Below are 14,157 nucleotides of genomic sequence, written 5' to 3'. Positions count from 1 at the left end.
GGATGTTAAGCTGATCTCAGGTCCACCCTGCCCATGCTCAGAGCTGTAGGCCCTTCTCATGCCCAATAAAGGGCTCTGGTCATGCCTCCCCCCAGTGGTTGTTGTGCGTCATAGCATGTGGGGACAAGCCAAGTTTTGCAAGTTTTGTTAGACATACTCAGGGGTGGAAAGTAACTAATAATATTTAGTGAAGTATTGTACTTGAGCAGCTTTTATGAGTACATTGTTATTTTTGAAGTAGTTTTTAAAATACTATAGTACTTTTACTTGAGTATATTTTGACCCGCATTTTACTCAATTACACTGGAACCTGGCCTGAGGAGGTCTACAGAGTAAAAAAGATAGAGACAAAATGCCATGCAAAGTAATGCCATAATCTGCCGGAAATTTAAGATTATGCAGGATGGCACACAGCATTTCTACTATTTTACTATCTTGGATCAATATATTGGATTATGGCTGGTACCAGGCAAGAGATGGAGGTTTTGTTGGACAACATTCAAGAAAAAGAAACAATACATTCTCGAGAGTACATTACATTACATTACACTTAGCTGATGCTTTCATTTTTATTCAAAGCGACTTAGTTATTAATTGTCAGGGTATTGGTTACAGTCCCTAGAGCAATGTGGGGTTAGGTGCCTTGCTCAAGGGCACTTCAGCCATGGATGGAGATGTAGGGAGAGGTCAGGGGGAGGGTACCAAGTAAACCTATGGAGCATATCGGGATCAATAAAGTTACTCCACTCTTCTCTACTATTATGAAGACATATGCACAGGGTTCATACACTTTTTCACCATTTTTTTTCCATGACTTTTCCATGACTTTTCCAAAACCTTTTTCTGAATCTCCAGGACCGAAAAACCAATGACCAATCGCGCGCGGGGGGTGGGGGCGTATTATATTACAGCCTATATTATAAATATGTAATTACTGTATATATTTATACTATAGACTATGGCATATTATATTATATATTACATAGCCTATATTACAAATATGTAAACAATAAACATGTTCATAGGCTTCTATAGGTTATCTTTTACTACAAGCTATAAGCAACCATTATACTTCATGTTGTATTACATTAATTCTGCTATTATTCACCAATGTTATATAATTCGCTTGTCTAATGTACAGTCAGAAATGAAAATGAATAGGCCTAGGCCAGCCTATAGCAAATTAGGTCGTGAAATCATCATGAAGACAAATTTGTATCAACATGCTCTCTATGGAGATGGATAAATGCTCATCCTGCCCAAGTAAGAAATCATAGGCCTGCCTACTACACCTGCCTAAGCACAACAGTCCAACGCTCCTGTAGAATGATAATGTTTTGTCATTTGTTGTGGTCGTTGCTGGAGCAAAAAAAAAAAAGAAAAAAGGAGAGACTGCACTGCTCGTGGCATAGTTCTAGTCTGACGCCCACTCAAGGAGATGCTGCGGTGAGTTTCATTTTGTGTTGTAACGATCTGACCGATTTGAAAACAAAGCCACAGATGACTTTTTCAAACTCAAGTCACGCTGCCGTTCATACCGTATTTCAAAACAGGCGCGTCATGCCGACATTGGTAATCGTTTGGCTCGCGGTCAGCTGCACATAGACTACTGTACGGATTTCATGTAATCTTTCAGCTTTCACTGTAAAAGTTCACTCGCAGGCAGCAGGTGCATTGCTTATCAATGTCAAAATCTCGGGGCTTACCGAAAGCATAAAGGTTCGCTTGGTGCCCTATCTGGCAAATTAAACCAAGACCAAACAGGTCTTAGGATTGTATTCCTTTTGGCATTAGCTACGTTTCAGTGGAACCGCTAAATATTTTACAACGCGTATTCTGCTAACCTTAGTAGCTGAGGTAACCGGCTGCTGCATCTTGCCCTTCAGGTGGCTAACAAGTGCCGCTGCTTCGCCCATATCGGACGGACACATCAAAACTTTCGTCCTCTCCAGCCATTGTTGATCATCTTTTCAGAAAGTTAAGCCGCGCATTGTTGAAGTAACACTTCGCGACATGCTGTAATATCGTACAGAACCACATTTCTTTTCTAGGATTAGAAGTATGATCACCTCTCACCACCACATTGACAGTAAATAGAACAATGCACCACCACCACCACGCACACACTAGCTCGCGCGTTACGAGGCTGGTTGCCAGGTGTGACTGATTTCTAGCCAAAAACGCTTGAAACCCGCCTGGAGCCATTACAACATGCGTTATTTGAAACCCACTCAATTTGGCAACACATGGTTAGGCAGACGCAGCCTGCACTAGACAACATTTCCACGAGAACTCGAACATTTATATTTTATTATCCCGCGTCATCAACTTCATAAAGATAATTGATGAAACACTGGTTGGATTTCCCTGACTTTTCCAAAACTTTTGACCAAAAATACGTTTTCCATAACTTTTCCAGGCCTGGAAATTTGAATTTCCAAATTCCATAACTTTTCCAGGTTTTTCATGACCGTACGAACCCTGTATGCAGCATGGAATCCTCTTTACTGGCTGCTAAAGCTGAACAATAGAACATTGGTATGACATCACAAGAAGTCATAACCGATGAAGACGACGTGGTCATTGCCATTTTGGTAACAGCAAGGTTATAACAGAAGCCCTCCCGGCATGAAATGGTTAAATAAGAAATATTATTTAGTGCTCCTTTAATCTCTAAACAGCTGAAAGCAGACAGGAAGAGTCAACAACAAAGCTCAACATTTATTTACCGTTTCAGAAAACAATATACAGTATATGCAAACAGCACCCACTGCATTAGCAGTGGAGAGCGACCAACATGTTACTGAGTTACAGCTCCAACTAACACTGCTGACCTTCAACACGTTGCTCCAACTAACAATGTTGTGATTCCACTGCAGAGAGGGGTATTAGGACGCTGGTTCAGGAGAAAACCAGGATATGTTAAGAGGTAAATCTTCTAATAGAAGAGCCTTGAGCCCTCATTTTCTTACAAACACACAGGCCTGCAGGCTCTTCTATTAGATGTTTTACCTCTTCACTAAATGAGGTTTACTACTGAGCCAGCGTCTCAGTACAGGCCCCTGATGCTTGCTACAGTTCCCAACATGTCAATAATAATAATCATTGATATTAATAATAATATTAATTATATATTTCAGCTCACTTGTTTTTTTCCTCTGCTGCTGTTCACCAGGCGTCTCGTTAACCCGTTAGTTGTCTTGTTAACCCTTTGATGTAGTAGGTTAAAGCCCACACATTATATCCAAAAATGTCTTTGACCTGGGACAGCCGAATGACACGACAAGATATTTCTGCTCCCACCTTGTTATTTTTTGCCGAACGTGTCGGGTTATAACCCTTAACCCAAAATTTTACAAAAAAAATTATAAAAAGTGGGAGCAGAAAAAATCTGGTTGAAGCAGACTTTTCTCCTTTATTTTATGTAACCCTTTGGTGTCCCACAATTCGTCTCGTTGTTAACCCTTCGCTGTCCACTTGTGTCCACAAGTCGTCTGGTTGCTTATTAACCCCTTAGCTGCCAAAGGCCTCGGCCTCCTCCAGAACAGCCTTCTTCTCCTGGAAGTAGTTCCGGAACCAGGCGATGTGCTCTTGCTTCTGATTGGCTGTGAGGGTGTGGTTCTTGGCCAATCCGGTGATGACCAGCTCCATGAAGTGTCTGATTGGTCCGCTGGTGGGAAAGCCCGCCTCCAGGTGGCGCTCCAGGAACACGTGCTCATGGAACGGCACCGAGAGCTCCGCCTCCAGACCTGCACACACACATTATACATACACACACACACAATATACACACACACACACACACATTATACATACACATACATTACACACTAGTGGTGTCAACAATAATCGAGTAATAATCGATTGCAATCCAATGCGGGGTATGGACGATTCAATTCAATGCGGCAAGTTCCAGAATCGATGCGGCAATTTTTTAAAGTTTCAATTACTTCCGTGGATATTTCAGGAGCAAATGAATGTTAAATTAAATCACTTCAAAGCATTGAAAACTGCAAGACTGATACAGAAAACATACAGAAAATGTTGCTCAGTATCTGACTACTTGTATTGCCTCATCATGACTGATGAAACATTTGCTTTGCTTTCAATAGAAATGATTGCAATGCATTGTAGAATTGATTCAAAGATTCAAAGAATTTATTGTCATTGTCAAAAAGGCAACGAAATTGTGTTTTTGGGTACAATACTTAGTAGCAGCAGAAGCTAATAAAAAGTTTAGTACTCCGGGGCCGCTGCGACTCTGCGCGCCGCCACCTGGGTCAAATCTTGGTCAAGTGTTAAAACAACATTGGGTAAGGATGAGGAGAAAAAAAGATTCCATAGCTTCACATTGCAAACATTACAACATCAAGACATAGAACAAAAAACCTCATATGTAGCTTAAGCAGAGAGACAAGACATTGTAGAATTGATTCGAATCGTGGGGGCAGTGCCACTGCATACCACAATTATACACACACACACACATTATGTACACCTCATTACAGCCTCTTCCTCAAGACCTGTACACACACACACACACATTATGTACACCTCATTACAGCCTCTTCCTCAAGACCTGTACACACACACACACACACACACTATGTACACCTCTTTACAGCCTCTTCCTCAAGACCTGTACACACACATGCACTATATTGCATTAGATTATATTACGTTATCTTATATTATGTGCGCGTAGAATGGCATAACGCCAATCATCCTCGGGACTGGATGATTGGCTATCGCCTTACCAGCCTCGTTGTTGATTGGATACTGCCAGACTTGGTCCCGCCTGGTCCACAGCAGCATCTCCTCAAAGCCGTTACGAGGAAGCTGATTGGTTGCCATGGTGATGCGGTGGGCCAGATCCACATCCCATAATGACAGACCTGAAAGCAGCAACAACACAGGAAATATGATTAATCTGGAAACAGTTATAATATCCAGTCTCTAATTAACCTGAATACAGTTAATATAATATACAGTATATCATCAATCTGAAAACAGTAAATATAATATACAGTATATCATCAATCTGAAAGCAGTAAATATAATATATAGCATCTACTAAGTCTGAAGGTTTCCATGGTGATCCACACGGTGGGTGACGCTGACAGCCCATAATAGCAGAGCTGAGGGCAGCAACAGTACAGTAGTAGATGCATGTATACTGTATTGAATTGATGTAAATGTTTCGGTGGTGATACGGAGGGCCACACTGACACTCCATATTGCAGGATAACGCCCCGCCACAGCCAGTGTACTAACCACTTGCTACTCTACCTGTGTCTGCAGTTCCCCTAGGGGGCGCCGTCACAGCCGGTGTACACACCACTTGCTACTCTACCTGTGTCTGCAGTTCCCCTAGGGGGCGCCGTCACAGCCGGTGTACACACCACTTGCTACTCTACCTGTGCCTGCAGTTCCCCTAGGGGGCGCCGCCACAGCCAGTGTACTAACCACTTGCTACTCTACCTGTGTCTGCAGTTCCCCTAGGGGGCGCCGTCACAGCCGGTGTACACACCACTTGCTACTCTACCTGTGCCTGCAGTTCCCCTAGGGGGCGCCGTCAGAGCCAGTGTACTAACCACTTGCTACTCTACCTGTGTCTGCAGTTCCCCTAGGGGGCGCCGTCACAGCCGGTGTACACACCACTTGCTACTCTACCTGTGTCTGCAGTTCCCCTAGGGGGCGCCGTCACAGCCGGTGTACACACCACTTGCTACTCTACCTGTGCCTGCAGAAATTTGCTACATTGCTGCGACGGCGGGAAAACTACTTGCCTCATGCAAGCCTGGTCACAAGGGAGAGAGGAGAGAGGTAGGGAGAGGGAGAGAAAGAGAGAGGGAGAGGGAGAAAGAGAGAGGGAGAGGGAGAAAGAGAGAGAGAGCAAGAGGTAGGTAGAGAACGAGAGAGAGAGAGAGAGAGAGAGGTACACAGAGAGTGATAGATAGAGGGAGAGAGAGAGGGAGAGAGAGAGAGAGGGAGGGAGAGAGAGAGAGAGAGAGAGAGAGAGAGGTAGGCAGATGGGGTTGTTTGTTTCACAGTTACCTTCTGCTGCAGGTGTGTACTCCGTTTTCTCAGTGAAGACATTTAAGCGTTTTCCACCAAAGTTGCTCTTCCTACACACACACACACACACACACACACACACACACACACACACACACACACACACACACACACACACAGGAATAACATCACATGACATCAGAATACACACACATTACATCACATCCGAATACACACTACACTACATCACATTAGAAATACATCACATGACATCAGAATACACACTACTCTACATCACATTACAGCACACGTATTACACTCACTACATTACATTACACAACTAGCAGAAGCTGAAGCTGTGTGTGTGGTGAGTGTGTGTGTGAGTGTGTATATACATTGCATTACATTATACATTGTGTGTGCATAGGTGTGCGTGTGTGTGTGTGTGTGTGAGAGAGAGAGAGAGAGAGAGAGAGAGAGAGAGAGAGAGAGAGTATAGGTGTGTGTGAGAGAGACAGAATGTGTGTGTGTCACCTGATTCCCCGCTCCTGAGTGAAGCCCCGCCCATCCTCATCAAAGCGGATTTGATTGGTTGACCATGCGTCTTGTCGTCCAACAGCGCGCTTTCCCACTTTCATGTCAGCGATGAGGTTGCTGAGGGAACCAATCACAATTAAGAAACATGTGTTTTAATTCATTCTTACTTTATCATTGCTTGTTATGTACAGGATCCTCAAGTTTTAACTTAACTTCTGGGAAAAAATGAATGTCTGAGTGCGCGATAAAAGGTATCAACTGAAAGAAGAAAAATCTGCACTCACAAACTAAGTCTGATTATTTTTCTTCTTTCAGTATGTACAGGATCCTGTCTTAGCCTCAAGCAAACAGAAAGCCACTGCATAGAAATATTCAAATCTATGTGAATCATGTCACCAACCGACTTCCTGCAGCCCGGATGCCACAACCGTCTAGCAGCAGCCAATCGAATTGGTTGCTACTACATCACTGGCTAACGCTCGCGCGTCATCTACCAAAATTTGGACAATTCTCAACTCTCAAATCCAATGTGACGCTCGAGAGACCACAGCTCAGTGAGGCAAGAAGTGACATAATCCAATAAAGTGACGTAATCCAATAAAGTGACGTAATCCAATAAAGTGACGTAATCCAGTATAAAGTCAATGGAAATGCCACTTAGCGTAACCCAGTGGTTCTCAACCTGGGGTGCAGGCACCTCCTGAGGGTGCGCCAGAGATTCCGGAGTGCCCGCGGCATTTAGTTTGTGTTGAAGGTTGTGACCAAAATTCTGTTTGAGAATATTATAATTAAGCCAAATAAAACACGTGTTGGTCTCTATTTAAAGTAGTACATGTAGGTGTTATATCTCACGCAATAATCACTATAATGTGTGTGTGTGTGTGTGTGTCACCTGAGGGTCTCTCCTCCAGGCTGGTGTGTGTGTGTGTGTGTGTGTGTGTGTGTGTGTGTGTGTGTGTGTGTGTGTGTGTGTGTCACCTGAGGGCCTCTCCTCCAGGCTGCTGTGTGTGTGTGTGTGTGTGTGTGTGTGTGTGTGTGTGTGTGTGTGTGTGTGTGTGTGTGTGTGTGTGTGTGTGTGTGTGTGTGTGTGTGTGTGTCACCTGAGGGCCTCTCCTCCAGGCTGCTGTGTGTGTGTTTGGGCCTCGTGGTGTCTGAGTTGCCGTAGTAATTCGGAGGTTGCCTGGTGACGATTTGGTAGAGTTGAAGCCGCAGCTGACGCCGCCGCAACCAGCTCAGGACTCAAACTGCAACACACACACACACACACACACACACACACACATAGTTAAATTGATGTCCCTCTCTCAGAATAGTTAATAACATACTTGTTGGAGTAACGTTTAATGTTCCAATTATCCTACATGTTATCCCTTTAGAATTATGACGTAACTAGCACAGTTATCTTTGTTCCCTCTCCTTCTTTAGCATACCGGTAGCTAGCATAACTAGCTTGGTTAGCATTGGACATTACTCCCTTTCCTTTAGCATATTTAGCATAATTAGCATGGGTAGCAGCGCTACCCCTCACCTCTCTTCCTCTGTTGCCGTGGCAGCAGCTGCCGAGGCCTCCTGGAACATCTCCTTGGTGGTCTCCATGGCGACGGGTGCGGTGGGCGGGGCCTTGCTCCTGGTTGGCGGCTGTGAGAGCGCTGGGGGGCGGGGCGCTCGGACTTTGCGCTTCGTCGTCACGTCGACTTTCATGGCACTCAGCAGCTCCAGAAGGCTCTTCTTCCCGCCCTCCGATGGTGTGGCCACGCCCCCTGGTGCAGTAGCCCCTCCCTGCTGAACAGCTGATGTCTCCTCCACCTCCACCGCCGCCATCTTCGCCTCCGCTGCTGTAGTGACGTCTGCTGCTGCTGCCTCCACCACCATACCTGCACTGGCCTCACCTGTCCTCGCCTCAGCAGCCTCCAATACACCTGCACTGGTCTCACCTGGTGGGACGACAGGAGCCGCCTCTAATACTGGACTGGCCTCTAACTCACCTGTCGCCGGGGAGACATCTGTAGCCACGGCAACATCAGGGACTACAGCAGCAGTAGCAGTAGCTGCCTCTACAGACACTGGACTGGCCTCAACCACAGGAGCTGAGTCTGCTACAGGAGCAGGCACATCAGCAGCAGAAGCGGCTAGCACATCAGCAGCAGGAGCGCCTAGCACATCAGCAGCAGCAGCTTCCACTACGGGACTGGCCTCAACAGCCGCAGCTGAATCTACAGCAGCAGAAGCCTCTAACACAGGAGCTGTCTCTGCTACAGGAGGAGTCGTGTCTACCACATCTGCAGCCACATCAGCAGTGGCCTTAACAGACGCTTCCACTACAGGAGTCTCTAACACTGGGGCTGCATCAACCACAGGAGTCTCGAACACTGGAGCTGCATCAACCACAGGAGGGGCCTCAACCACAGGAGCTGCATCAACAGCAGGAGCTGCTTCTACAACATCAGCAGTGGCCTTAACAGAAGCCTCTAATACAGGAGCTGTCTCTGCTACAGCAGCTGTGTCCACTACAGGGACAGCAGACTCGGACACTGGAGCCATCTCTACAGGAGTCGCGTCAACTACAGGAGCTGCAGACTTAACAGGAGCCTCTACAGGAGGTGCTGAATCTACTACAAGAGGAGCTGAATCAACTACAAGAGGAGCTGAATCAACTACAAGAGGAGCTGAATCAACTACAGGAGGAGCTGAATCAACTACAGGAGGAGCTGAATCTACTACAGGAGGTGCTGAATCTACTACAGGAGCTGAATCTACTACAGGAGGTGCTGAATCTACTACAGGAGGTGCTGAATCTACTACAGGAGCTGAATCTACTACAGGAGGTGCTGAATCTACTACAGGAGGTGCTGAATCTACTACAGGAGCTGAATCTACTACAGGAGGTGCTGAATCTACTACAGGAGGTGCTGAATCTACTACAAGAGGAGCTGAATCAACTACAAGAGGAGCTGAATCAACTACAAGAGGAGCTGAATCAACTACAGGAGGAGCTGAATCAACTACAGAAGCAGCGGACTCTACTGCAGGAGCAGCGTCTACAACAGCAGCAGCATCTACCACAGAAGCAGCATCTACTGCCGGAGCAGCAGCCTCCACCACTGGAGCCTCTACAGCAGCAGCCACAGGAGCAGCTCCCTCTAGAGTCGTACCTGCAGCCGCGTCAGCAGTAGGAGCCGTCTCTGCCGCCGGAGCTGCGTCCACTACAGGAGCCGTCTCCACAGGAGCCTCTAGAGTAGTACCTGGAGCCGTCTCTGCCGCCGGAACTGAAGTCACGTCAACAGGAGCCGTCTCTGCCGCCGGAGCTGCGTCCACTACAGGAGCCGTCTCTGCCACCGGAGCTGCGTCCACTACAGGAGCTGCTGTCACTGCCGGAGCTGTCTCTGCCGCCGGAGCTGCTGTCACTACAGGAGTCGTCTCTGCGTCCACTACAGGAGGTGCAGTCACGTCAGCAGGAGCTGTGTCTACCACAGGAGTGACCTCTGCTGCCGGAGTGGCCTCTACCATGGGCTTCTTCTTCTCCTCCTGCTGCTGTTGTTGTTGTGCAGAGCTGTGCTTCTGTGTGGCGCCTGCAGGGGGCGCTGGGGCTCCATCTCCCTGAGACGACGACGCGCCAGAGCTGAAAGCTCGGGAGCACACCGGCACGCTGGAATGAACACACGCACACACAAACACACAATCATCACAATGCCATAAAATTAACAAGAAAACACACACACACACACACACAGACGCAACAGTGACCACACACGGACACAACACACACACACACACACCACACATTGGGGGACATTGCTGGTGCCTGATGACTGAGGTGAATTATGCGATCTACATGATATATGTTACAATCTCTCGACGGGTAAGTATTTTGAGGTGCTTTCATGTCACATTTTCTCTTTATCTCTTCACAAATAAAGTCCAGACTGAATTGATTCACAGAAACATTCAGAGATACATTACTGATGTGTCATATTGGTATCACCAATTCCCAGCTGTGGTCCAATCAGGATTTGAAACTATTGCACGAGTGAAAAACAGAAGCATGAGGATCTAGTGTGAGATTTCTTTGTTGAGTTTGAGATTAAAGCTGAAAGAGTGAGTCTCACTCCAGATGACTTGGAAACCCTGCCATGGTTTGCACAATTACACACACATAGCCTACACATTGTGTAAAGTGTGTGTAAAATGAGTGATACTTGGCAATCTTGCACGTGCCCGGTTTGTACACACACACACACACACACACACACACACACACACACACACACACACACACACAGCTCCAGCTAGCCATAGACCATCTTACATCATCTTACATCGCCAGATGACTATATGACAACTATAGCGGTCGTCAATAACACTAGACATTATTATTTTACGATGAACATTTTATACAAAACACCTTCGACGTTAGGAAATCAACAGAAACATAATTTTACATTGTGTGGGGAAAAGCACAACGACACACATGCACATCATGAACGTCAAGTGGGGTGAACAACCTTGACTCCCACTAGCCCTTCAAGTAGCCTACAGAAAATTAAGCCCGCGCAAATTAACCGTTTAAGTTACTTACTTGGGCACACATTTCTGTGGCAGTTGACGCAGCTGTCGGACTAAAACAAGCGTTTTATAAGCTTGATACGAATGAATTAACTTGCGGTGCATGATTGTCACCACGACATTCACACTTCTGGTGTGTGCAGCATTATAAAATGTCCGTGTAACCTTTTAAAATGTCCGTGCGGCAACGCGAAAGACTGATTCGAGTGTTCCTACTCTACCCTCACTGAAGTCCTCCAGATAGTGAGTGACCCTTGTATTTCGTCGTTAACTGCTTCTGAAATAGCTTGATAGTAATGACACTAACGAATATTGGTCTTATTTTGTTATCTTGAGCATACATTAAATCTGAATCGTCCTCTAGTAGGCTACGGATGTCATCTGGCATCACAGCCAGGCACACTGCATCCAAAGCAAACAGAGGACACGCTCGTTGACTCGGCGACATTCATTCACCCCAACTTCTCGCCCTTAAATGATATGCTGAGACGACTGGTCTCGTCTGTACCGATCCGTAAACCCTGCAGTGTTCCCAGTAAGTGCTCCGAATCGTGACCGTACAGTTTCATCGCATTTGAAGGGTGTTTTGACAATGAATGAAGCAAAGCAAATTTGACGGGGTGATGCAACGGGCACTGGTGGTTAGCATCACGCACTGTGTAGAGTCGGCAGCAGTTGGTTTGACAAATTTGCTCAGAACAGTGTGTGTGTTTTCCTGAAACCACCACAGATTGAAGTTGTGACAAGACACAAGGTAAGGAGAGAGTCAAGGTGTCCTGCAATCTCGCAGAAGTATTTTTGAAACACGTTTGCTAACGTTGGAATTCATTTGCACATGATACGAGAGCCGACTCTGTAGGAGTTACACTAAATGTCTGTTGTTTGTATTTTACAGTTTATGGACAGTTTAACAGGCGTCATTAGAGCTTGATGAACAATCGGCTTTTCTTGGACAAAGTCCAAATTAAAGGAACTCGTCAACTTAGTCTGATTCTGCAGACTCAGCACTGGATGAGCTTTCAGTAGGTCTGTATCTGCTGGCTTTGCTTTTCCGAGTTTACACACTTATGGTCTCTCTGTGTGTCCCGACCCGACACATTCGCGTCCTCCTGATGTTGTGACATTGTGTGAATGTGACATTGTGTCAATGTAACACTTCACCTGAAAACTGTCAGATTTGCGCCATGTCAAGACAGTTCATCCGTTTCAGACACGAATGAAACAGAGGAACTGTTTTGACGTTTTTAGCAGCATGCCCATAAATTAACGAACCATTGGTATAAATGTACAAGAAATGGGTATGCTGTTCTTCAAATAATCAAGTAAAGAAATCATTCAGTGACACAATATGGCATTAGTTGTTTGCACCCCTGTCGGCTACTTCAAAAATGAAGGCACTGTTCTGTTCTAGTCTGTTTGATACATTGCCGCGCTATCTATTTAGTTCTAGTGTGTGTGATAGCCAAAAGGTTACCACACTGTATAATGTGTTCTGTTCTGTTCTATTCTATTCTATTCTATTCTATTCTATTCTAGTGTGATAGCCAACGGGTTACTACACTCTTTATAATGATTATACAGTGTAGTAACCTGTTGGCTACTGCAATGAAACTTACAGACGTCCTTGGTATAATGTGATAATAATACATTCTATTCTATATGTTCTATTCGATTCTATTCTGTTCTAGCGTGTGAGATAGCCAACAGGTTACCACACTATTCTATTCGATTCTATTCTGTTCTAGCGTGTGAGATAGCCAACAGGTTACCACACTATTCTATTCTATTTTATTTTATTCTATTCTATTCTATTCTATTCTAGTGTGTGTGCTAGCCAACAGGTTACCACACTATTCTATTCTATTCTATTCTAGTGTGTGTGATAGCCAACATGTTACCACACTATTCTATTCTATTCTAGTGTGTGTGATAGCCAACAGGTTACCACACTATTCTATTCTATTCTATTCTATTCTATTCTATTCTAGTATGTGTTATAGCCAACAGGTTACCGTTCTATTCTATTCTATTCTATTCTATTCTATTCTAGTGTGTGTGATAGCCAGTAGGTAACCACTGTGTGTGTAATTTGACCCTGCTACTGTCTCTCTCCCCCTCCGCAGGCTCTGTAACCTTTAACCTCTGACCCCTGTTGTCGTCATGGCGCCCCATCCGGTGGTCCAAGCCATCATCGACCTCTCGGCAGGAGCAGTAGGTGAGTAGTACTGTAGTAGTAGTAGTAGTAGTTAGTAGGTTATGTGGATGATGATGATGATAACAGTTGTTTGGTATTGCTGTTGTTAATAATAACATATGGAGCAGTGGGGATGATGATGATGATGATGATGATGATGATGTTGACAATAATAGTTGTTGTTATTGCTGTTGTATATGGAGCAGTGGGGATGATGATGATGTTGACAATAATAGTTGTTGTTATTGCTGTTGTATATGGAGCAGTGGGGATGATGATGATGATGATGATGATGTTGATGTTTTTTTATTGTTGATGTTGCTGATCTGGTGAGGGGTATGGGGACGCAATGCTACAACTCTGATATGGAGAGGGGTATGGGGACGCAATGCTACAACTCTGATCTGGTGAGGGGTATGGGTACACAACTCTGATATGGTGAGGAGTATGGGTACACAACTCTGATATGGTGAGGGATATGGGGACACAATGTTGATCTGGTGAGGGGTATGGGGACACAATGCTACAACTCTGATCTGGTGAGGGGTATGGGTACACAATGCTGCAACCCAAACAGTGGGCTCAGTAATCCAGTGATGCAGTAGCGCAGAAAAGCCTTACTGGGTAGAAACAATCGTAACCCTAACCCAGACGAGGGTTAAAAACGACCCTATCCGTTACCCAGACACGCTGTAGTGGGTAGAATATTCACTCTGTGGTCCTTCGGGTGGCTTATCTCTGACGTGTGTGTGTGTGTGTGTGTGTGTGTGTGTGTGTGTGTGTGTGTGTGTGTGTGTGTGTGTGTTAGGTGGTGCAGCGTGTGTGTTTAGTGGTCAGCCGCTGGA

The 14,157-nt window shown here is 45.5% G+C and overlaps 3 protein-coding genes across 3 annotated transcripts in view; 1 reads left to right on the top strand and 2 right to left on the bottom strand.

Moving 5' to 3' along the window:
* Positions 1 to 2,701: 2,701 nt before the first annotated feature.
* On the bottom strand, positions 2,702 to 8,438 carry mrps31 (mitochondrial ribosomal protein S31). The gene is made up of 6 exons (XM_063202293.1): positions 8,084 to 8,438; positions 7,656 to 7,799; positions 6,553 to 6,672; positions 6,058 to 6,128; positions 4,758 to 4,895; positions 2,702 to 3,749 (listed from the first exon to the last, which is right to left on the bottom strand). Exons 1-6 carry the CDS (start codon positions 8,425 to 8,427, stop codon positions 3,514 to 3,516), a joined length of 1,053 nt encoding a protein of 350 aa, XP_063058363.1. The 5' UTR covers positions 8,428 to 8,438; the 3' UTR covers positions 2,702 to 3,513.
* Positions 8,439 to 9,098: 660 nt separating this feature from the next.
* Positions 9,099 to 11,270, bottom strand: LOC134453295 (circumsporozoite protein-like). Its single transcript, XM_063204170.1, has 4 exons — positions 11,132 to 11,270; positions 9,763 to 10,201; positions 9,541 to 9,573; positions 9,099 to 9,116 (listed from the first exon to the last, which is right to left on the bottom strand). Exons 1-4 carry the CDS (start codon positions 11,221 to 11,223, stop codon positions 9,099 to 9,101), a joined length of 582 nt encoding a protein of 193 aa, XP_063060240.1. The 5' UTR covers positions 11,224 to 11,270.
* Positions 11,271 to 11,482: 212 nt separating this feature from the next.
* The window catches only part of slc25a15b (solute carrier family 25 member 15b), a 17,616-nt gene continuing 14,941 nt past the window's right edge, over positions 11,483 to 14,157 (top strand). The window contains exons 1-4 of the mRNA XM_063202292.1: positions 11,483 to 11,872; positions 12,014 to 12,144; positions 13,242 to 13,333; positions 14,121 to 14,157. The exon at positions 14,121 to 14,157 is cut by the window's right edge and continues 79 nt beyond it. Coding sequence (XP_063058362.1) covers positions 13,279 to 13,333; positions 14,121 to 14,157 — 92 coding nt within the window. The 5' untranslated portion in view covers positions 11,483 to 11,872; positions 12,014 to 12,144; positions 13,242 to 13,278. The remainder of the gene's footprint in view (positions 11,873 to 12,013; positions 12,145 to 13,241; positions 13,334 to 14,120) is intronic.

This window comes from Engraulis encrasicolus, chromosome 7 (assembly GCF_034702125.1).
Source record: "Engraulis encrasicolus isolate BLACKSEA-1 chromosome 7, IST_EnEncr_1.0, whole genome shotgun sequence".
Lineage (NCBI taxonomy): Eukaryota > Metazoa > Chordata > Actinopteri > Clupeiformes > Engraulidae > Engraulis > Engraulis encrasicolus.
This window is presented reverse-complemented; position numbering and strand designations above follow the sequence as displayed.

Bases quoted from the DNA above. Each gene is read 5' to 3' on its own strand.
- LOC134453295 (XM_063204170.1), bottom strand. From the start codon at position 11,223: ATGCACCGCAAGTTAATTCATTCGTATCAAGCTTATAAAACGCTTGTT. The intron at 10,202-11,131 runs GTAAGTAACTTA...TGTTCATTCCAG, and splicing joins CCACAGAAATGTGTGCCCAA to CGTGCCGGTGTGCTCCCGAG. The intron at 9,574-9,762 runs GTAGTGGACGCA...CCTGCAGTAGAG, and splicing joins CTCCTGTGGAGACGGCTCCT to TCCGCTGCTTCTGTAGTTGA.
- mrps31 (XM_063202293.1), bottom strand. From the start codon at position 8,427: ATGGTGGTGGAGGCAGCAGCAGCAGACGTCACTACAGCAGCGGAGGCG. The intron at 7,800-8,083 runs GTGAGGGGTAGC...TGTGTGTTGCAG, and splicing joins ACGGCAACAGAGGAAGAGAG to TTTGAGTCCTGAGCTGGTTG. The intron at 4,896-6,057 runs GTAACTGTGAAA...TGCTGCTTTCAG, and splicing joins GTACACACCTGCAGCAGAAG to GTCTGTCATTATGGGATGTG.